Source organism: Asterias rubens, chromosome 5, assembly GCF_902459465.1.
Source record: "Asterias rubens chromosome 5, eAstRub1.3, whole genome shotgun sequence".
Lineage (NCBI taxonomy): Eukaryota > Metazoa > Echinodermata > Asteroidea > Forcipulatida > Asteriidae > Asterias > Asterias rubens.
This window is the reverse complement of record NC_047066.1, coordinates 13,695,657-13,720,494: the sequence shown is the minus strand read 5'-3', so window position 1 is coordinate 13,720,494 and position 24,838 is coordinate 13,695,657. Positions and strand designations below refer to the sequence as shown.

At 38.4% G+C, this 24,838-nt stretch overlaps 1 protein-coding gene across 1 annotated transcript in view; it reads left to right on the top strand.

Moving 5' to 3' along the window:
* Positions 1-24,838, top strand: part of LOC117290196 (RNA-binding protein Musashi homolog Rbp6-like) — a 71,113-nt gene that overhangs the window by 30,418 nt on the left and 15,857 nt on the right. The window contains exons 3-7 of the mRNA XM_033771454.1: positions 9,262-9,344; positions 9,597-9,693; positions 11,659-11,703; positions 13,282-13,332; positions 19,123-19,191. Of these exons, the coding sequence (XP_033627345.1) occupies positions 9,262-9,344; positions 9,597-9,693; positions 11,659-11,703; positions 13,282-13,332; positions 19,123-19,191 (345 nt within the window). The remainder of the gene's footprint in view (positions 1-9,261; positions 9,345-9,596; positions 9,694-11,658; positions 11,704-13,281; positions 13,333-19,122; positions 19,192-24,838) is intronic.

Here is a 24,838-nt window from a genome sequence, read left to right as displayed (position 1 = left end):
CTTCCTGAACAAAATCTCCAGTGTAGTCGATAAAGTTCCAAAAACAATCAAGTCTGTCTGCCAGTCCAAGTATTGATCTATTTGTCCGTTTTCCGAGGCTTATTTGTTCCCATCTTCACTAACTGCTCCCTATGACCTGTGACCTCACAGTGTAACTGTGAGTTTCGTTATGTGATTAAATGTATGGGAAACCGGTGTACCACGCACACATGTTTGAACGTCTAAATTTGAGCTTTAGTTGTCAATTTCACCCTTCTGCCCAGAACTATTTGAGAATGTCATATTTATACACATTTTTTTACTGTTGTAAATCTGTTGAATTATTGACTAAAATTGACTCGACGCTAGGCATGTGGTTGAGAAGCAGACAATATTAATGGAAACTCTGAAGGTCAATGGAGGACATTGTTAGGGATGTGTTGTCTTTGACTGGGTAATGATTTCTTGATGTGTTCTCTGTAGTGAGCCCTTTCACTAACGTCACATGATTCGTCTTGATGATTTGTTCCAATACAATTTGAATTTTCCTTATAGAAAGCCCCTTACCAGAGGAAAACTGCTGTGCGTCTTCAAGATTGAAATTCAAGGCCTACAAGTCAATATATGGCTGTGCTGCATCCCTACTTGTTGTTCATGTGTTTTTTCTCCTACATGTACATGTAATGTGCTTAATGCTCGGTCGTCCTAGGTGTAATTAGTGTTAATAACAGGACAAGAAAACCCTTAATAAAAACGACCATTGCCATCTCTTTTGTAGCGTCAGCTGCCCTGACTTTGCTGTTGCAATCTGAAAGTTCACTTGAAGAAAAAAAAAAAAAACAGTGATTGCTCTTTGATGCGATTTGCCGACATCCTAATTAGTATTCTCATCATGATTTGCATAACATAGAACCTGTTTCTCTCTGACTAATGGCTTTGACACTGAGCTTGTTGGTTAGCGCCCTGGGGGCATCAATGATTTAAAGGACCGTCTTCGTTTGCATATTTGTGGTTATGACAGAAACCTGGTTCAGTCAACTGTACATAACAAGGTCAAGGCGGTATTGGACTCGACGACCTTCCCTTGCTTGGATGAGCAGAAATAGGACTTATACAAATAAACCACAACATCTGAGTCAAGGCCTTAAACAATAAGTCTTGAAAAAAATACGCAGTAAGCTTTAAAGCTGGTCATTTGAATGTAAAATACAAGCATGGTCAAACTTACGCTTGTATAGAGATATTTTTTCCTCAACAAATAATAAAGGTAGGAAATACAGGCGTATGAGAGGACTTGTTTATGGATCTTTTGTTACCCCTATACATGTAGGTTTCTGGATGATACATTCTTGGGACAGAGCCGTCTCATGGAATCCATAGGTTTTTTATTCTTTCTAACATAACAATGTTTGGGTCGTTTGATTTCTGCCCATTTAAAGGCACTGGACACCTTTGGTAATTGTCAAAGACCAGTCTTCTCAGTCTCGCTTGGTGTATTTCCAAACATATATGCATAAAATAAAAAATCTGTGAAAATTTGAGCTCAATTGGTAGTCGAAGTTGCGAGATAATAATGATTGAAAAAACACCCTTATCTCATGAAGTTGTTTGCTTTCAGATGCTTGATTTTGGGGACCTCAAAATATAATTCTGAGGTCTCAAAATCAAATTTGTGGAAAGTTACTTCTTTTTCGAAAGCCACCGTACTCCAGAGGACGCCGTTTCTCTTAATGTTATATACTCCCAACAGCTCTCCATTGCTTGTTATCAAGTTAGTTTTTATGCTAACAATTATTTTGAGTAATTACCAATAGTGTCCACTGCCCTTAGCAGAAAAGATTAGAAACTTGACAGTTATGTGAAGGACCCCAAGATTGTTGTGTTCTTCTCTCCCGGAGGAGAGGAGAGATTATGCTTTGTAATTTCCTTCAATGAATGATCCCTTTGGTCTTACTCTGACACTCTGTTTGTACTGTGTGCACACGTACCCTCATGGTTGATATTATCGTTCATAGGTTAACAATCCAAGCTTTGGGAGTCTCTAGAGCAAAAACAATAACAGCACAATATTGATAGAAGTGCACTTTCATGCATCTTAAAACTACAGTGTGTAGTTTTTGCAAAACATTTTTCTTAAAGAGTGGCTTGTTTCCCCCCTTTCTGCATTTCGCCGCCGTAATGTCCTCTAGTCAAGCAGGCAGAACCATGGCGTCGGGCTCTTCAAGATTTGCAGGGGCACCAAAACGTGCCATCCTATCGACTCTCTGAGTGTACAGGGGGAAAGGAATAGAAGAAGATAAAATAAAAGGGTGCTCTGCATTCGTCGGTATTCGTGCGTCACTAGCAAGCAAGTCCTTTATTAAATGTTCATTGTTCATTCCAATCTTGTCTTGTTTGCAACCTTACTGCTGTGCGGGGGTTTGCACTAGATAGCTCCAGTAGGCAGAGTGGGAGAGAGGAGATTATTTCTTGTCCAAGGTCGAGGTCAGGGAATTATCAGTGAACTGCGCATAGATGGCCGTTTGCGGTCGTTGCCACTGGTTATATGTTACATGAACTTCTATACCGCAGGGACTGTGTCAGGAGAATGGGGGGGAGGGATGTTTCTATACACAATACATTGTACATGCAAATTACTTTACAATCGGCGTGTTGATATATATGGCAGTGGCGTTTATAGAGGATTAGAATTTAGTGCATGCTTTTAGTGGAGAATTGTCTGCTGGATAATTTTATTATACTCTGCGGCATTAAAGGAACACGGTGCCTTGAATCGGTCGAGTTGGTCTTTGAAAAGCGTTTGTAACCGTTTGTTTTAAAATGCATATTGGTAGAAAGATGTTGTAAAAGTAGAATACAATAATCCATACAAACATGCCTCTAAACTGCACGGTGCTCCTTTTACTTCGTCGACTAACACGGTCGGCCATTTATGGGAGTCAAATTTTTGACTACCATAAACGGCCGACCGTGTTAGTTCGCACAGTAAAAGGAAAACCACGCAATTTTGAGGCAAATTTGTGTGGATCATTGTATTCTACTTTTTAGACATCTTTCCAACCATATGCATTTTATAAAAAACTATTTCATAGATAGGAATTAAAATGCCTCTCTCTCTCAATATTTAACCGTACGTGCTTCAAACCACTGGTCTTGATGAAAACAATAGCCACTCTATATCAAAAAAAAAAAATATCTGCTCTGGACGAGACATAATTAAAACCTTTTCATTACGCGCCAATTAAATAAGCGTTTATTATGACACTATGCTGACATTTCAACAAGCCTTTCACTTCTAATACAAACAAGTGAAACAGGATACCATGTTGATATAATCTGTTTTTCTCCCTGCCACTGATGTCCAAATCACAGTTGGTGACTAGCGGAGCCTTTGTACGTTGTCTCCATATCCATTTTTTAATCAGCGACTATCATTACTAGCCACGTTTTCTCGATCCGTATAAAAAAACCCTGATGGTTTCATGTACAGGTAGGCGAAGGTCGTATCGGCCCCAGTAATTGCACGGAGCGTGCCTTCCATCACGCTTATTTTAATTGAATACAATGCCCACTTTAGAGGGTTATTGATCGCCCCTGCCCAGCCCCCCCCCCTCCTCCCCCTCTCCATGAAGGCACCAGTTGTCACTTTTTAAATGATGCGCAGGATGTACATGGGGAAACGGCCTGAGAGTGATTCCACTCCAAAGTACATATTTTTTTTAAAGGATGCAGTCCTCCTCTCTTCAGATGGCCATCAACACTTACTGACAAATTAAAAATTGAGCTGAGCTTCCTTAAAGGAGCTGGGGTCGATTTCACAAAGAGTTAGGACTAGTCCTAACTTAGGACTAGTCCTAGGAGATATACACATTGCATGGACAGTCCTAAGTTAGGACGAGTAACTGGTCCTAACTCGAGATAAGACTAGTCCTAACTCTTTGTGAAAACCATCCCTGGACATGATCGGTCATCACTCAAAATAATTGTTAGCATAGAAACTTACTTGATAACTAGCCATGGAGAGCTATTGTTAGTATAAAACATTGTGCGAAACGACTCCCCCTGAAGTATTTTTTGAGCAAGAAGTAATTTCTCACTAAAATACTTGAATTGGATTTCGCGACCTCAGAATTTGATGTTAAGGTTTGCGCCCTGTGCTTTTGCCGTGGTGCCCAATGCAAGGTTCTAATACAAACTTACAGTTTCCTCATTAAGGTGCCCCTTATCAGAGGAAAATTGTTAAGCCCCTTCAAGAGCGAAGTGTACAATTTGGACACCCATTTTTTCAATTTCCAGCAAATGTTGACACATTTTTACCAAATCCCAGTTAAAACCTTGGTTCACCCATTCCTTCCACCATGGTTCAACCCGTAATTTGTTTTCTTCTTTCCACTACACAAAGTTCATCAGCCAACAGAGTCCCATTAAGCCTGTTTAGAAATGTAAATTGAGCCGAACAATTATTGTCAATATTTACTTCTGCCAGTTAGTGTGTACTTATTTTTTTCTCCCCTCTGTAATGATTAATGGAGTCCTGTGTTGTGCAACCAGTGTTAAATTCTACACGGGTTTTCACAGGTCAAGTGTGAAGGTGGATTTTTTTCAATACCAAACAGCTGCAGCAACACACATGGGAAATGAACACGAGCACTTTAGTCCTTGGTTTGCTCTGGTTTCAATCTGTTTCTCCAACACTATTGCAGGCCCCAAATCAACCCACAGCGGTTGCCCTGGTGCCCTGTGCTTCTGCTGTGGCGCTCTCTGCAAAGTTCAAATACAAATTTACATTTTCTGCAACAGACATGAGAAATGAACACTAGCGCCTTAAGCCCGGTTCATACTTCATGCAAATGCGAATGCGAAGCGAATTTGACGTGAATTTTTTACGTCACAACCCTCCTTTCGCAGCGATATTCGCAAGTGAGTAGAGCAGAGGGCAACTGCTGCTAATTATTAGTTGCGAATTTGTGACGTCAACATTCGCTCCGCATTCGCATTCGCAGGAAGTATGAACCGGGCTTTAGTCCTTGGTTTGGTTTTGTTCCTATCTCTTTATCCAACACTTTTTTGCAGGCTTTGAAATAACCCCTGGCACCCCATAGCAATTGCCATGGTGCCCTTTGCAAAGTTCTAATACAAATTCTAAATTTTCTGCAACAGACATGAGAAATCAACACAAGCGTTTGGTCCTTGGTTTGCTATTCACTTCTCCAACATTTTCACAGGCCTCGACATAACCAAGGGCACCCCACAGCAATTGCCATGGTGCCCCCTGCAATTGCTGTGGTGCCCTTTGCAAAGTTCCAAGAAATTTGTTATCAATTTCCAGTGAGCCCAGGACTAGAGGAAAATTTGGAATGCAATGGCAGTTTTTGTGCCTACTGTTCTTCTGATTTTGTTGTAATCATTTTTTTGAAAAATGAGTCATCATTTGGATTGCATCCTGAAATAACACTAAAAGTAACATGCTGCTAAAAATAAAAAAGGGAATTGTATATTTTGTTGACACTGTAAATTGTTTATGTGAAGGAACCCCAGCAAAACATCTGAAATATAGATGCAGTGATCACCTTTGTCAGTGTTCTAAACTCCTGTTTCAATCAAGTTGAAATACTATTTTCATCCAAAGTCAACATTTCTTCTGGTTTGAAAATATTGCCACCTATAAATATGAAAACCTTTTTGCGCAATGTAGGGCATTTTTGGAGCTGACTTTTTCTATTTGAACAAGACATGGATTTGAGTATTAAAGTATCCGAAAGATCAACACACAGTCGTTATTTGTTTGTTTTTGTGTGGTTTTCTTTTTTTGGCGGGAGACTAAGTTGTTGAAATGAGTGACTGTTGTATTAATGTCAACAATGTCATGGTCAGTTCAGTTGTTTGCTGAGTCCCTTCTCGTCTCTAGAGATACTGTCACTTCCCTAGCAACCAGAAAATAAGCCTGCATTTGAAGAGATAATGGGAGACAGTTTTTGTTGGCTGGCCAGTTGAAAATTCTTAATAGTACGCCCTGAAAGGGTGGGGGTTCTCTGTATGGTGTTAAAATGGGAGACTTTGAGATGCTGGCGGTAGCAGACACAACGGTCCTTTTTGTGTTTCTGAGCGTGCGTGCACATGTCTCAGTATTGCAGGCTTAGGTCTGAGCACCTGAACGTCTAAAGTAAAAGTAAAACGGTTTTCCTTAATTGTGTTCAAATTGTCAGTTGTCTGAAACTGAGTAAAACGGCTTAGTTTCGAGCCCAAAACTCGAGCCCAAAACTCAATGCTTTTGGGTGACACAGAGTGCAGTTACTGGTCTTTGACAATTACCAATGTGTGTCTTGTGTGCTGTAAAAGGACAGTTGTGTTATGCCTATTGTCTGACTAAATATTTTTGTTCAGCAGAAAATTTCCATGGAACCAGTCCTTTACATTACACCACGTGTCATTTTGACGTTTAATCAGACAGCATACGTGTGGTTTTCTCCGCTTAGCAGATGTTGTGAATTTCGGTTAATACCACCAGATTAAAACAGGTGTCAATCGTTTGTTTTAAAAGTGCCAGATCATTTCTCTCTTTAGAATTGGAACCAGTTGTTTCTGTAACCCTTTAAAAAAAACCAAAAAAAACAACTACTTTTCTAACCACAGTGAGCTATAACCAATAACTGGGTCAGATGTGTTCTGATCACTGATCAATAACTTACAAACATCTGTCTAAATAGAAAAAGCTCTTCTTTGTGTTTATTTATGTATTTTTGTTGTTTGAATTATTTATTTATCCCGGATACCCAGTGGGAAAAAAATATTGTCGCCATTTTGACCCTGCTTATTGATTTCAAGAGTAAAATTAGAATGTTGTAACTATTTGGTAATTATTTGCTAATTAAGTGTCCTGCAGCTTTCGATAGTATAAAGCATTTTGACAAACATTTTACTTCAAATTAATGTTGTTATGAGTGAAAATTCTTTAAGTTGTTATCCCAACAAATTTGAATATAAACAGCAGTATTGCTTCTAACATGAGCACTTCCTATTAGGGGTTATTCTTCACCGGATTTTCGCCAATATCTCAAAAACACAATGAAAATTTCAATACATAGGATAAAATCAATCCAATGTTTCAAAAAACCTAAGGTATACTTTGCAACAGTATTCTTTTTCATAATTCATAATCCTATATCTGTTTTTTCCCCATACTATTTTCTTTTAAAGTTTGGACATAAATTTGTTTGATCCATGCTTTCAACTAATGCTGCACGTGTCAACACAAAGTATTTAGTAAGGAAACACTGATGGCTTTATACTAAGAGGCTGCTGGAAATTTGTGTTCTATAAAATGCTGCAATCTAATGGCTCTTTTGAGTGATGGCTGTAAATATTACTCCATTACTGGAGCGCAATTGAGCATTGTTTGTTCCCAAAGCCTTCATTTTTCTTTTGTTGATGACGTTGATTGTGATTATAATCAAACAAATCTGTTATAATATACATTTTCATACGTAATCAGGTGAGGTTTGCAGTAGCACCATGTGTAAATCTCTTTTGAGTAGTCTTCTCACTTGGTGTATCTCAACATATGCATGAAATATTGACCTGAAAATTTTACCTCAATTGGTCGTCGAAGTTGCGAGAGAATAATGGAAGAAAAAAACACCCTTATCGTACAGCTTAGGTCTTGAATTCAATTCAAAAATTTTAGTGAGAAATTGCTTCTCTCTCAAAAACTACGTTACTTCAGAGGGAGCCATTTCTCACAATGTTGTATACTTTCAACAGCTCTCCATTACTTGTTACCAAGTAAGGTTTTATGCCAGTAATTATTTTAGAGTAATTACCAAGTGTCCAGTGCCTTTAAAGATCAAGCTCGAATGCCATTGCCAACACCACTCAAACGTTATTTACACATGGTGCTGTCACAAACCCCTCCTGTCGTTCTCCCTCCATGCGAAGTTTCAAATCCTATTTATCTCAGGCCTGAGACTTCACAGAGGCAATGAAGGCGATTCCCTCCATGCCCCCTGGTCATTGCCTTGGTGCCCTTGAAATGCTCCAGTAGGAATTTACAATTTCCTTATAGGGTGCCCTCTATCAAGGAAAAAAAAAGCCTTGGCGCCCTTACCCTTTCAAAAACAAAGCATACAGGCCTGTTAGTAGTTGCACGTACAATACCACTAAGTTACTTGTAGTTGGCGTTGTAAAGAGCTACATCTGTAACAGTACAAGAATGAGAGATTTCTGATTTCCTGGAGTATGTGTTTTATGTCATAAAAAAGTTCAGCATTTAATGACTATGTAAAAGTAACCAAGGGCAAACATTGCTTTTCCTTTTTGAATGGCGCCAGGCATAGTCCATCATTGCCAAGATCCCTCATCGCCAAGATCCCTCATTCGACAACGCCATCCCCTTATCCCCCCCCCCTCCATCTCTAAATATTCATCCCTCAAAAGCAAATTCTAAACAACAGAATGCGCACGTAAACTAATAACGTATATTATGTACATATTTCCGTAGCCAGCGTGTCCCAGACTAACGGCACGTAAAGACCCCTCTCATATGTTCGTTTGTGGGCTTTTGGCTCCGCAGCTGAACTACACAATGATCTGCTTCGTATTGTACTCTGATACTGTTTAAACAGCATCTTGTTTGAATTTTAAAGATGGATCAAGTTTAGGGGTCTACAAAAGGAGAAAAAGATGACCAGTAATGAGTTTGAACCCCTTTACTGTTAAGAGAGGACCGTTGTCTGTGGGCTGTGTGCTGGACAAACTTGAGGCGCATGTGTTATCAATGCGATGGCGTTGAGCCAAGTGCGTGCCGTAAACACCACTCCATGGACCTTGGTGCCCAATAAATTACAAAATAAACAGGTCAGAAGAAAAAAAGAAAAGAAAAAAAAAGAAAAAAATAAATCAAGCAACTCGACTAGTAGATAGTGGAGTTTTTTCAAACTGCTGGGTTTTAATATGATTTTTTTTTTGAAGTAAACACTTTGGCTGCATATTCCACCCCAGCACCGTGTAAACCATTACAAAGGTCTTTGTAAATGATACGGTCTTATTCTTCAAAAACGTATCTCCGCAATACTTACCAGAAAATACTGTATGTGAAAGCGCCTTGAGCATCACTGAGCGACGGATATGAGCGCTGTATAAGGAGCTACTTTTATTATTATCGATATTAAATTATTTGTTTTGATTTGAACGATATTTTAAGATGCGTGTGGGCATCTTTTTCTTATGCTGGATATAATGTTTAATAATGATTTTTGTTTCCCATTCTTCTTCTGTGTTGTGCAGGTTTTGGTTTTGTGGTCATGGAGAATGAAGACAACGTTGACAAGATCTGTGATATGCACTACCATGAAGTTAAAGACAAAATGGTGGGTGAAACTTTGTTTTCTTTCGGAATGGTTTTAAACTTTTATATTTGGCTTACGGTAACACCATGTGTGTATCTAATTGCCAGGTAGAGTTTTTTCCTTAGAGAATTGTCTAGCTTTATATTCTATTATCGCGGAGCAGTTTTTTTTTTTTTTTAGAGTTCAAAGATTAATTTGAGTTTTTAGCGATGTCATGTACTTGTTACGAAGCTTTAATTGTTTGTATTCTTTCATCTCCTGCTCCTGTCGCAGGTCGAGGCCAAGAAAGCGCAACCCAAGGAAGTCATGATGCCTCAGAATCAGCTACGTCAACGGACAGCGCTCATGAGGAACATGTACGGCATGTACGGTAAGTACCAAAGGCAGTCCAGCGTTTTCCCTTAAAGGCAGTGGACACTATTGCTCAAAATAATTATTAGCATAAAACCTTACTTGCTAACAAGTAATGTGGAGAGGTTGATAGTATAAAACACTGTGAGAAATGGCTCCCTCTGAAGTGACGTAGTTTTCGCGAAAAAAGTAATTTTCCACGAATTTGATTTCGAGACCTCAGAAATAGATTTTGAGGTCTCAAAATCAAGCATCTGAAAGCACACAACTTTGTGTGAAAAGGTTTTTTTTCTCTTTTATAGTTATCTTGCAACTTCGTCGACTATTTGAGCTAACATTTTCACAGATTTGTTATTTTATGCTTATGTTGAGATACACCAAGTGAGACTGGTCTTTGAAATTACCAATAGTGTCCAGTGTCTTAAACAATGGTCCGCTGGCCAAATGCCAGTTATATCGTCCAAGGACAAGTCAAAATTCTGTCTAGGTGGTCCAGGGCCCAATTTCATAGCGCTGCTTAACCGTAAGCAAATTTTCGTGCTTACTGCAGCAGACAAATTTGCTAAGGTGCAAGCGTATTTCCGGGTTAGCAACAAAATCAGGCGGCCATATTGCGTGTTCACCATGGATTTGCAGTGTGATGTCATTTATTTTCATGCAGTAAGCCCCAGTATGCAATATTTTGGGATACACCAAGTGAGATTACTGGTCTTTGACAATTACCCAAAGGTGTCCAGTGGGTTTAAACAGCAGCCCTCCCTCGCCATCTTCAATATTAGTCGGAGGTCATTTACCCGTCATTCACAGATATCACAAATTCCTGTTCTCATAGAACGTTACCCTCAACTCGTTAATACCTCACTTACTCACTCTGACTTGAAAGCCTACCACGACGAGAAAGAAGAAGGATAAAAAAAACTCCAAATGAATTTTTGATTGTCCGTCTTGTTTCACGCTTCATTACAAAGTTCTGTGAATTACACACCTTGTTATGATTGCCCGTTACAATATCCATATTCTCATTAACATTTTCATTAAAGATCAGGGCCCAATATCATAGAGCTGCTCAAGCAAAACAAAAAATTAGCTAAGCACAATAAAATTATGCTTACCAGAGTAAAGGTTACCAGCCAAAACACCAAGTCACATGTACTATTTGTGAGAGGTGTCCTTTTATGTGCTTATTTCTGCTACGCAGGAATTTGTTTAGCAAAACTGTCTGCCAAATTTCATAGAGGGCCCAATTTCATTGAGCTACTTAAGCAGAAAATACTGCTTAAAAAGAATCCATGCTTAGCAATAATGAGCAGGGTACCAGGCACAAATTTTACACCTGCCATTGTATTGTGGCTGGTAACCTAATTCTGGTTAGCATGTTTTTGGTTTTGTAGGCATATTTTGGGGCCCTGGTCTCCACAAGAAACAATGAACTGATTGAACTGAACAGAAAAAAAAGCCAAGGGTGGTGTACAGTGTATATTATCTATTGGCATGAAATTAAGGTGGCCTTCTTAGCAGTTACTTAATGAAGGGTCTGGGTACTTCTTGTAGGACACAAAACACAATGTCCACAGATTTACATCAAACTCTCACACTTTGAAGATAATGATGGTATATAGCTTCCCTTGAAATATTACTTGCCGAGGGGCTGTAGTTTTTGAGAAATGAGTAAAACAAGTCACACAAATTATTTTAGCATGTTAAACGTATTTTTTTGTGACATGGTTTTACTCATTCTCAAAAACTATAGCACAACAGCTGTAGTAACATTGTAAGGTATGCTTTATACTATCATTATCTTCTTCAAAGTTTAATCAAAATCTGTGGACATTGTTGTACAAAATTACGTGAATCCTTTAAGATTAAGTGCTAAGCTGTATTGTCTTAAGGTTATATTAGGCATCAAATAAGTGTCCACCTCAAGTAATTTTGATTGTCTGTTTTTTCCTCCCCCTCTCTCTCTCTTTATTTTTGTACGATCCAGTTGCACCGTGGAATCCCTATGCTCAAGGCACCTGCACTAATCCAAGTAAGCATCAAACCTGTTCCCTCCTCCTTCTTCCATTCCCCCCCCCTCCCCCCAGTCTCGTCTGTCTGTAGTCCCACAGGCACTCCACAGTCACCCCCTTTTGACAAATCTTCATGTCGACATATTGTTGAAGTGTACGTAGTTGTGAGCGGACTTCAGGGGCCATGGTTAGCCCTATCACTTGAGCAGACGGACTTCTTGCCCAACAGGCCAGCTGTTAAAACACTAACCCCCCTCTCCTCCTCTCCCTGGTCCCCGGTCATCACTGCCTTTAGAGAGGCGCTCTTTTAACCACCCTCTCTACAACTTGAAGAATATATATTCTTTGATGGGGGCTCTTTATGTGATTGTTATTCCCACATGCACGGAGCAATCAAAACAACTGTCAGTCAGAGAGCATTTGACTGACTGGCTAATTTCTATATACACGCTATTTTTTATTTCTGTCAATTTGGCAAAACCCCCCCCCCCCCCCCTTAATATCAACTCTCCTTCTCCCAATTTTTTTTAATAAAATACTAATTAAGTTTTGGAGACAAGGCGACAGCCCTTTAGAATCAGTTTGCAAGTTATGACTTTGCTTAAAGGGAATATTTTAACAGTGCATAGTTCACTGTTCCCAAGTCAGACAGTAAATGGTTTATAATTGCCACTGAAGTTATTTTGTAATTTTTATTTTATTATCATTATTATTATTATTTTTTTTTTTGGGGGGGGAGAGGATTCCTACATAAACCTCAGTTCAGTTTTGGGCAATTGTGAGATCCCAATTCCGTCCAACCCCGTCTAACAAGGCAGGGGGTTCTCCCACTAACCCTGGGTTGGTCAGTCTTGGGAACCCTGGGTTGATCAGTCTTGGGAACCCTGGGTTGATCAGTCTTGGGAACCATGGGTTGGTCAGTCTTGGGAACCCTGGGTTGATCAGTCTTGGGAACCCTGGGTTGATCAGTCTTGGGAACCCTGGGCTGAACCGTCTTGGGAACCCTGGGTTGATCGGTTCCTAGAAACCGTGGGTTGATCTGTTTATCTTTGACTTATACACTCTCTTTTAAGGTGTAGCATTTTTTCCCAGGTATGTTGGGGTTTAGTCTCCAACATAAGGTTTTATTAGTAATTTTGTTTCATATCATTTACGATCTTAATTTTTCCTGCCAAGAATCAGTTTTCTTACCTTGTCAACAAGAATTTTTGTTGAACCTCAACAACATTTTACTAACATGCAGACCTGTAGTTCAAGAGTAGTTCAAATTTTAATTTGAAAAAGTTTAATTAAATAAACACAGGAGGATTTATTTTCGACATTTTTATGGTAGTATGTTACCTAACCACTCTCAAATGAGTTTTAGCAATAGGTTAAAAAGAGTTGTTTTATTTTTTTACTACAATCACACGTCTGAAGCCTGAAACAATTCAACGTTTCGCAGGGGTTTTTTGAAAATATTTCCAAGAAGACTCCAGGTACTTGTTTGTTATATTCTTAGGGCTGTAGCAGCATTTGAATAGATTGATTATATTTTCCTAACGATGAAAAATTAATGATATTATCGTCCATGATTTCCACACTATCTCACTCTCTAGGCTTATCTCCTTCTATGCCGATTCTTCTGGAGTCTGTCCCTAATGTGAAAGGCAAGTTCTCGGACAGCTTTCTCATTTTCTTGTCAAAATTGTCACCCGCCGTCGCAGGTGATTCTGCGTCGCTTAGCCCCCCCCCCCCCACTAAAGCGATTCGACATTCACACAGACAATCAATCCTGCACTTATTACATCATTTTTATATTTAAAATCATATTAAGAGATTTTTATAAATTCTCAAAATCATTATTAATCAATCATTGTCTAAATTTATAGGCCTGGAATTTCATCTTTGAGAAGGGCAAGGCCGTTTTCCCAAAGGGAACTTCTATTTGAGCTCTTAAAGTCTATGGGAAACTTTGGATGGGGCACCAAGGCCAAGACCAGGGGCAACAGATGGCCTCATTGACACCTTCTCCACCAGAACATTTTTTTGAACCTCAACAACTTTTTACTAAAATGCAGACCTGTAGTTCAATAGTAGTTCAAATTTTAATTTGAAAAAGTTTAATTAAAGGAACGAGTTGGGCTATAAAAAAAGTTTGTAACCGTTTGTTATAAATGCGTATGATTGGAAAGATGTTTTAAAAGTAGAACACAATGATCCACACAAATTTGCCTCGAAATTGCTTGGTTTTCCTTTTACTTTGCGAACTAACACGGTCGGCCATTTATGAGAGTCAAAAATTTGACTCCCATAAATGGCCGACCGTGTTAGTCGACGAGGTAAAAGGAAAACCGTGCAATTTGGAGGCATGTTTGTGTGGATCATTGTATTCTACTTTGACAACATCTTTCTAACCATATGCATTTGATAACAAACGGTTACAAACGCTTTTCAAAGACCAACTCGACAGATCCAAGGCAACGTGTTCCTTTAATAATAACACAGGAGGATTTGGGGGAACTTTGGGAAGGGGCAACACGGTCAAGACCAGGGGCAACAAGGTCAAGACCAGGGGCAACAGAGGCTGTGGCCTACGTGGAATTCCAGGCCTGAATTTGTTCAACTTTATCAATACTTAACCTTTAGCAACGGTTGACTCAAATCAAATTCAATCAGAGTAAATCAATTGGTCGATTAATCATCCCATCATGCTGCACCTTACAAATATACATTTTTCAATCGAGCACTCAAAACAGTTATCCACTTAATCAATCACAAATCAGAGTCAATCAACTCTGTAGAGAAATCGGTTTTCAATTAATTTGATAATTAGTCAGTTTGTTTACATAACGAGCAGTGAACGATTTCCCTTGTATAGCAGAGCGAAATGCTCCACAAAAATTTCATAGTTGCTACCCAAAATCACCATTTGCTACTCAATGTTAGCATTCAGTGCAAAAAACTGTCCAGTCTAAAAATATTATGCGACGCAAAATTGCCAGACGAAATCGTTCCCTGATGGAATTAGTCAATCAATCATTGTTTTGATTGAGCTGATGAATTTGACGATCAAAAGAAAAAAAGTGACTGCTTGAGCTGTTGATCATTTCATTAATCAATCAGTTTTGAATCAATAACATGATCTTAGTTTGATATACAATTAGTCAATTGATCCTTCTGAATCCTTCAAGTAAAAGGTTGTATTGATTAGTTAAAGCCGTTATACACTTTCGGTACAGAAAAAAAAAAAAAAAAAAAGTTCACAGATTTACAAATAATTTACAGGGTTTACAGAAGGTTATATTGAAAGACCTCTCTTGAAATATTGTTCCATGAAATGCTTTACGTTTTGAGAAAACATTAAAACAATATCAATTCTCGATAGCGAGAATTACGGATTTATTTTAAACACATGTCATTACATGGCGAAAAACGCGGAAACAAGAGTGGGTTTTCTCTGATGACCGATTGAGCCTAAATTTTTACAGGTTTGTTATTTTATATGTAAGTTGTGATACACGAAGTGTGGGACTTGGACAATACTGTTTATCGAAAGTGTATAATGGCTTTAACATTGTCTTTGTAAATTCCCCATTCAGTGGATTAACCATTACATCAAGTACATCAAGTACCCACCCATCAAGTACACACCCATCAAGTACACACCCATCAAATACACACCCATCAAGGACACAACCAAAATTCATGCTTTCCATTTGCACCGACTCATCATATCTAATAACCAATCAATTGATTAAGCCATTCAACAATCATAGATCAACCAATCAACCAATCAATCAATCAATCAATCAATCAGGAAGTCAATCGACATAATCAATTACTCTGTCAGGTAACTGATCACTCAAACATGTCGCTCAGTTTCCACTCAACCACTCCTTGGCCTAAACTATTACTCAAACGCTAGATTGGTGTAGAGAGCTTTGATACAGCTTTTAGTCAGTACTTGCACATTGTATAATTGGTAGTACAGTGGTCAGGCAGTTGTGTAATATACATGTTGCTTATTTTATTATTTTCCGTTGTTTAATTGTTTAAGGAAAACAAAGCAGGAGTTATTTTGTGTGCTCAAAAGGAGAAAGTCACAACTTACGATTGGCAAATAGATATGTAGAACACAAGGAATATGCTCTGATCCTTTTGCATTGGCAGCCACACCCTTATTTTGTGTGCGGATAAAATGTGCTAAGCTATTCACAGTCTGGTGATAAACATGCGTACATACGACTTAACATTCTGAATACGCTTGAAAAACAAGAAAACGGGGGCGAATGAGAAAAAAAAAAAGAGACGAGAAAGAAAAAAGAAAAAAAGAAAAAAAAAGTGAGTTAGAAAGGAAAGAACATGTTGGCTGCTATTTCGATGCTGACTAGACTTGTCCGAACAAGTTCTGGTGAGATATATTAGCGTTTAGGTTTGACTTGAAGGGCAACATGGTTAAATATGTGCCTGCAAGAAAATGTGACTTCTGTCTCGGAAAGCATTATCGTGAAGAAGATGTGCTCACAGTATTCTTATTCTTTTTTTTCCTTCAAATTTGTATTTCTTTTCTGTTGTTAAAGGGATCGTACACAGTTGGTAATTACTCAAAACAAATATTACCTTAAAAACTGACTTGGCAACGAGCATTGGAGAGCTAGATTTTGAGAAAGATCTATTTTCTCATTTAAATAATAAAAGACTTCTAGCTAGAAGTCTTTTATTCCTATCTGAAAGCACAAAAATTCGTCCAACAAGGGTGTTTTTTCTTTCATAATTTTCTCGCAACTTCGATGACCGATTGAGCCCAAATTTTCACAGGATTGTTATTTTATGCTTATGTTGGGATACACCAAGTGAGAACACTGGTCTTTGACAATTACCAAACGTGTACCTTCCCTTTAAGTGTTTTTTTTTGCTTGCATCAAAGTCTTGTTATAGCTCATCATACATGTTATTGACCTAGGTTTTTTTGTTTTCTGTGTGCGTAAAGAAGAAGCTTATGCCACCACCGAGGGAACTACTCCATCAATAAAACATATTGCGTTTCAGATCTTCATGATGCGAGGGAGCCATTGACTAAAAGTCCCGACTCCTATAGGTCAATTAACACCTTACACACAGGAAACCATAGCAGATGTTTCCCCTTTGTGTTTGAGAGTTTTTTTCTTGTGGGTAGATTTGCAATTATTTTATACCTGTGATAAATCAGCAGCTTTTTTTATATAATTTTAAGTCTCGTCCCTCTTTGTTGCTTTTGTTGCCGCTGTGAAAGCATGAATCAAGCGAGAGGTTATTATACTGTGGTTTCATTTATCGATGTTTTCTTCAAAGGGTTTCCCCCTTTAGAGCCACAAAGGCTTTGATTGATGTTAGAAGGGATAGACTAAAGGGATGTGTAGGGCGGAGCTTGTGATGTGTTTCACTCAATTTGCGGTTTGGTCTGCCCCCGGTATACCCCCAGTCAATCTCATCTGAGGGTTTTTTTTAAGCAAAAGAGTCGATGTAACATACAAAATATTGTGCAATGGTTTATACTTGCTGGAATATTTTGATCGAGCTGTTCACATCATTGCACATATTTTTTGTTTCTTTTCTCAAAAGAAGTCGCTCAAAGAAAAATGCACCAGTAAAAGCTAATGGTCTGATGTTTCAAGCTTGAAGGCTTTATCGAAGGCTAAACAGAAATATGGTTTCGTTGTTGGTATGATTCCCTCAGGGAGTAGTACTTGGTCTTCAAACTCATACTGCAGCTTGCTAATCTATTTGAAGAGGAAATTTGTCTTATGTTATGTAGCTCTGCGTTTTTCTTTATACTATTCAGATTTAGACTAGACTGGCAAAATTGTCTGGCCTCTTTTTACAAGAGAACAATTTTTCTGGTTGTAACATCCTGAAAAAGAAAATGCGACAAAAGACAGTTCGATGTTGAGATGAAAACAAACACTTTTCTTTTGCTGTTTTTTTTCTTTCTTCTTTGTAAATCTGTACCACCAAGCAGAAGTTTCTGAGCGTGTTTTGTTCATGTATAATTAGATGGATTGAGTGTTTTAAAGTCACTGTTCTCAATTTTTTATTTTATGATTATTTTGTTTTGAAATGAGTGTGCTTTGAAATAGATAACTTTATAAAAAATGCTTTATACCATGCTCGGAGTAGAACGGCACCCCTTTTACTGTTAATATATTGCTTGCTGACTATCCCTGTCCGATGAAATATGAAGGCTCAAGTTAAGCACTTACTTAAACATGTGTCACGGTTGAAAAATTTTCAAATTATTACATTGAATTTGGTATCTCAGGAACTGTACTTTGACATCAATTGTATTAATAATCAATATGTTGAAATCTTCTTGGGGATTAGGTTTGAATACACCGATCCAGTAGGCTCTGACGCACGTTTGAGCAAGAACACGTGGGGCTCTCCAATGCCTTTCTGCACAACTCTGCCGCGCGCGCCAAGATACGCAATACGCACTGGGCGGAGCTTAGTGGATCGGTCTACTGAAAGAAAGATCCTTAGATGTTTGAATACTTCTTTTCAATAGACTTGTGACAGTCCTCTTTTTTTGTTGCAACGACGACCTGGACGACAAATTTAGACTTGTGACAGTCTCTTCTTTGTCGCAAGGTCAACCTGAAATAAAAACAACATGGTCTTAATTAAAGCCTTGAGTAACCTACCATTTCAAGAAGTAATGCATTTCAAGAACAAAGTATGACTATCCTTTTTTTCTGGATTTATAAGGTCTTTAAGCTTATGTGGAAGGTAAGTGTGCGTACAAATATGTCGGCGACAAACAGTTTGTTTGTTAAAGGAACACATTACATAGCCTTTGTTATGAAATGAGTAAGGTTGGAAAGAAGTTTTTAAAGTAGAATATAATGATTTACTGAGATATCCCCTGAACATTTATTGTTTCCCTTTAACCTGGTAAACTAACACGGTTTGTAATTTATGTAGAGTCTAAATTGTGGTTCTCAAACTGCCGGACTGTGTTAATTCCCAAAGTAAAAGCGAAGCCACACAATTTTGAGTAGTATTTTGTTTGAGCAAAATTTGCATTAGGGATACGGAATATTCATTTTGGTTTGACTTGTATACATGGACACCGATGTGTGTTAGCACTGTATACTCAGTACTTTCCAGAGTCCTGTGAAAAGCTACCTTGCCTCTAGCTACAAGGCAATCTCTTTGGTCTAGTTGGTATGACACTGCTCTAGGATGTCAAAGGTTGGGAGTTCGAATCCCACCCATTGTATTCTACTTTAAAAAGATATTTCCAACTGTATTGATTTCATAATGAGCGATTGGATGTGTCAAATCTGAAGGCAGTGTTTTCCTTTGACGAAGTCGGTTGATTTGTCTCCTCTCCCTGTGAATAAATTAAACCCCAGTGAAAACAGAAGCAGACAATTGTTAATAACCATCTATAATATTTGTTGTTTTTGTTCTTACAGGTTACCCAGCAAATTTTGCATTTGGGAGGTCTTATCCTGCTTACCCTCCCTTCACCCCATACTTTAGTGGTAAGTTTGACCCTTGACCCTGTTGGGTTTGTGTTGACCCCCCTTCTCGCTGACCTCATGGCACTTAAACATGGAATGACTTCAGCATCTTGTAAACAGTTACTTCTCATGTGAGATGTTTTCATTTTTTTGTTTACGGGTGGACAAAATGAAAAATCGTCAAGTTTTTTCAATTATCCATCTACATGTACAAGGTTTTTCTCATATGCAGGCCTGATGCTTCATTGAAGCAAAGAAGGCGATTGCCTCCATGCTCCCTGGTCATTGCCTTGGTGCCCACGAAATGCTGCAGTAGACATTAACAATTTTCTCATAGGGTGCCCGCTACCAAGAAAAAAAAGGCCTTGGTGCCCTTGAAATGCTCCAACAGAAATTTACAATTTCCTTATAGGGTTCCCGCTACCAAGGAGAAAATGCCTTGAGGTCCTTGCCCTTTCAAAAACGAAACATACAGGCCTGCATATGCAAAGAAAAGTCGGGAATGTTTTCATTGCTCGTAATGGATGTACAATGAAGCACAAACAAATCTTCTACATCACTGCAAAATGAAGATATTCAGTAATGTCTTCTTTGAAAATATTACACTGATTTCCACAAACGTCTGCAAACTAAGAAATTGAAGTTGTTTCCAAGATGCTGGATTCATTGTTACAGCCATTGCAGTAGGTAAACTGCTGTCTTGTGCCATTCACCCTGCATTATATAATTCCGCATGGTATTTCTGTTGTTTAGTTTCATCAAAGTTTTTCCTTCCCTATACACCCGATTGGCTCAGAGCATTTGTCAGCCTTAGCAACCATTACCATGGTAGTTGTGTAGCCAATTAGAATTCATTATTTTCCTCTTTTGGATTTGTAGTATTTAAAGAGAGTAGTTATAGAACATTTCCTTTTTTTTCATAACAGAAGATTCACAGTGCTTTGTAAGTCGTGGGAGACTGAGTAAAAAGTGCACACAGAATAATGAAACCCCCAAAACCAACAAACTAAAAACAGCAAAATAACACAACAAATTATGCAAAGCACATAATTTTCTTTAAAGTTTCCCACGGACGTAGTGCTTTTCTGCTTTGTAGATCTCCTTTGGTAAATTGATTTTTATTTGTGCATTTTATTTTATTTTTATCTATATTTAATTTTTTTTTTTGGTGGGGGTGGAGGTTAAGATGTTACTTTAACACAGAGACATTGAATGAAATTATGTGTCCTTTTTTTATATTTTTGTATATATATATATACCAAAAAGGGAAACCATAGTGATAGAAAATGAAATCGTTCTGGACTAAATTATTTCCACAGATTGACGTCTGAAATTACCAACTCTGAAACATTGCTTCTGGCCTAACCTGATTTATTTTTCATTTTCTAGCGACACTCCCTGACTAAAAAACAATTAGGGAACCACAAACCTTTTTGATGATTGGTATAGGAAGCCAGTACTTACTATAATGTAGGAGCCCATTAACTCATCTTGAATACAATTTTGCGGGACAACGATAAAAACTCCTCGGGTTTTTTCTTCAAATCGTTTATATAATGTGGATAATACACAGTGCTTAATGGTAGGGTCATGGTCTGGGTTTTGTCAAAGTAGCGCTGGTTTGTAGACAAAATTAGAAAGAGTAAGATACAATAAGAGACACCTGTGAAAATTTCAGTTGAATACAGTGTCTGCTTGTTGAGAAAACAGCAAAGTGCTCTCACAGTATTTTCACAAGAATCGATTCCTGCTTAGGGAGGTGGCAGCGGGTACCAAACGCATCTCTGTCTGCAGTATTCATGTACGGACACCAACTCTCAAAAATCTGTGGAACGATTCAGGCATGAATCGTTATTGAGATGTTTTGGTGTAAAAACAAATTTCTAAACCATTTTGCTTCGAAAGGAAATCCTTTCTCGAAAAAAGTTTATACAATCAACAACTGCAGTGCTTCTCAGCAAATATAAGTTTTAATTGTCATTAATATTTGGGGGAACTTAAAGGCAGTGGACACTATTGGTAATTACTCAAAGTAATTATCAGCATAAAACCTTACTTGGTAACGAGTAATGGGGAGAGGTAGATAGTATAAAACATTCTGAGAAACGGCTCCCTCTCAAGTGATGTAGTTTTCAAAAAAGAAGTAATTTTCAATGCATTTGATTTCAAGACCTCAGATTTAGAATTTGAGGTCTCGAAATCAAGCATCTGAAAGCACACAACCTCGCGTGTGACAAGGGTGTTCTTTCTTTCATAGTTATCTCGCAACTCCGACGACCAATCGAGTTCAAATTTTTACAGGTGTGTTATTTTATGCATATGTTGAGATACACCAAGCGAGAAGAAAAGTCTTTGACAATTACCAATAGTGTTCAGTGTCTTTAACTAATCTATGACCCTACATTTAAGCTGTGTATGAGTAACGCATCAATGTTGCTTGTAACTTGAGAGTGTGGCACAGTTATTGGTATGAAGATATAAGCTAATGTGACTGACATCATGCAGTGAGTTTACAGTGTTTGGGCTTTGCGTCTATGGCAATGCAATATTAGGGTTGTACAGTGAGTCGGTCACCACTTATAGTTGTTTAGGCTGCAGATGTTTATTCGAGTTGGCTTTTGTCAAAGCTAGTTCCAATTTGGCTTTTGCCCTGCAGGGCGTGGTTGTTGGATTCCAAGAAGTCCATGACTGATATTCTTTCGTAAATTAGCCGTCATGTTAAAGAGACCAGACTTGTTTGTGTGATGAATGCTTATTCGATTTTCAAAATGGTGGCCTTGTGCTGATGGTGTTGTGTGTGGTGGGTTGGTTTGTTGTATATGCAATCTTTTTGGTAAAAAAGTTAGGTATGTTAACTTTGGATGTAGAAACTCATTAAGGAATTGCGTTGTTTTTGCAAAAGAGTATCTCTATTGTGCAAAAAAGTCTTATCTCGCATGGAAATGCCGCGTGCAAAACGCTGTAGTTTCTCAACACCTACTTATTGTTTTGTCTGCACATCCGGGCTATTTTAGGCTAGAAACCACGTTTTGGAAATACGTGTGCCTAACGTAGTGCTGTTTTAGAAGATACAACATTCATGCACTAACACAGCGATATAGTATAAACACAATCCAGTTGCTCACATCAGAAGCCCAGGCAATTAGTGCACTTATTTCTGGAAACTGGGCCAACCATTTAACAATGTGTTGTGTACTTTTACTTTCTGCAGCTGTCAAGGTTTGATTTCCTGTATGGCATTTCCTCTCAACGAAAAAAAGTTGTTTTTGTTTCCATGGGGTTGTTTCCTTGAAGAGTGTAACTTTCCTTGAAAATGTCTAGTTCTGTTCGTTGGTAATTCAAACTTCTGCGGTAGAAACTGAGTGGTAGTCCTTCTTTTGGTAGAGTGATGATCAACACATTTGGAAACAGATGTTGTTTTGGGCAGTGTTTGGTGATTTTGCAGAATGCACACAAAGGTGGCAGTAGGTTTTTAGTTGGTGTGCTACTGCACACTTGTATAGAATCATGAAAAAGAGATTTGACCGGAAAATTTTGTGTTTCAGAAATCGCCAGCATTAGTATTGGTTAGGGTAGCGAAGCTTTGCCTTTTTCTGTTTTGCAAAATGGATTTTAAGGGTTTTGAATCATACATGTACGCAAGGTTTGGTTGCAAGTTGATTTTAACTTAGCTCTGTCGTGTTCCCCCATGCATTGGTTAGAAATTGCTTTTGTCTCCTAGTTTCACAGGCTTAAAGTCAACAAGGGTGGGAGGACCTGTTGTAAAATGAAGTTACTTGAAAGAAGGAAGACATGTTAATTAACACATCAGGAAAGTGGTTTTTATTAACAATGGTCCATCGAAGTTGAACTGGACGTTTTTCTTTGAAATGTTCTCCTCCCGGTGGACTCTTTATAAATAACACTGATGTCTGTTGCATTTGCATGAGATGATGATGAAGTGTTACTTCAGGAGTGCATTCTGATAACCTTTGGAGCATGCTTTGTCATGATGTGGCCCACCTCTCAGGTTTGGTAATGGGGGCCAATCAATACACTATTTTTCCCCCTGAAACATTAAAACGTAAACCTAAATCTATGGGTGTGTATTTTCTGAGTTAAGAGTGACGTGTGTGTGTGTGTTGGGGGGGGGGGGGGGGGGTTGTCTACCTGTGGAAGCGAGGACTGAAAGAGATTCACATGGACATTCTCAGTTTAAATTTGTGTTCAAAACCAATGGTGACATAGACATAGACTGTTAAATGTCTGTCGCGGTGGATGTTAATGGGGAGTAGAAGTTGGCAATCAGCAGTTCGCGTGAGAGCACTGATCTTGCGAGAGCCACAGCCACAACTCGAACTACCTCACCGCGGCAGACCATTAACGACTTGTCCACAACTCTAATGGTGACATCGCTAACAAGTCAAAACTTGAGAAAACAAAAGGAAGTCCTTGGTTTACAGGGTTACGTTGAGTGTGTGGGTGTATATGTTTTAAACGATTTGGTTGAGTATAAAGAGAAGCTGAAAAAAAAAACCACGTTAAATAAAGATCGGCCAGGTCCACTGAGTGGTCTGTTTTGGCTATGGTTGTTGCAGTGGTTTCCGTATAGCCACAATTAAAGCAGCCATATTTTATGTGCACCTTTTCCAACCTTATATACTGTATGTCCGTGCATACCCACTACTCATGCCCAGGGTTTAGCGGGGCAGTGCCAGCCTTTACCCCCGGACACCAACGAGGGTCGGCAGTACGAGGGCGCTCTCCGGGACGTGGTAGCTATGCAAACTACCACGGCGCACCAGGTAACTGTTGCCTTGGTTACAAAATAAAAAGGCACAATCAAGGCTTGTGTGGTGTTAACTCAGGATCCTCCCTGAAGTGATTTGAAAACAATGACCCCCAAAAAGTCAAACTTTTGTATTGTGAAAAGTCACCCACCCTTCGAACAATGAATGAAGTGGACTCCATGTGTGTTTGAATTGTTATTCAATCCAATTCAGAGCATCTTTTTTTTCACATACCAGCAAGAAGAAAAACAAAGTACTGTCAATTATATAAATATGTGGAGGCCACGTTCCGAAAAGCAGGGCTCGTTATGTAACAGCCTACAAAATGAAACAAAACAACAATTTTACTATAGCCGAAATGAGCCTGGTTTTATACTTCCTGCGAATGCGAAACAAATTCGTAATGAATATTTCGCATCAGTTGGCTTGTGCTGAACTCCAGCAAAACATTTGCTGTGAAGGCAGCTTAAAAAAAAAAAAAAAAAAAAAATTGAAGTATGAACCAGGGTTTATGGTGATAATTATCCATATTATCAATTGATACTTTGCGGGAGGACCCTGTAATTGAAGGTGCAGTGTGGTCAGCTTAATTTTTTACATGGTTTTATTTGGCTTTTTTTAAAATTGCACTTTGTGTGGTTGGGAGTGGCTGCTGTAAAACTTCTTGTTTTTAACAACCAATTTGTTTTCACTCAAATATATATATGAATTTTTTTTAAACACAATAAAATTACTTTTCACTGATTGAACGAAAATGCTGGGAGGGATTTTGAGAATACATTATGGTATGATATCTTGCTGATGTTTTTGGGATTCACTATTCATTCTTGATCTGTTGTTTTCTTGAGAGAAAAAAAACATTCTAAAAAGAACTGTTTGGAAAACAGTTTCCTTTTTAA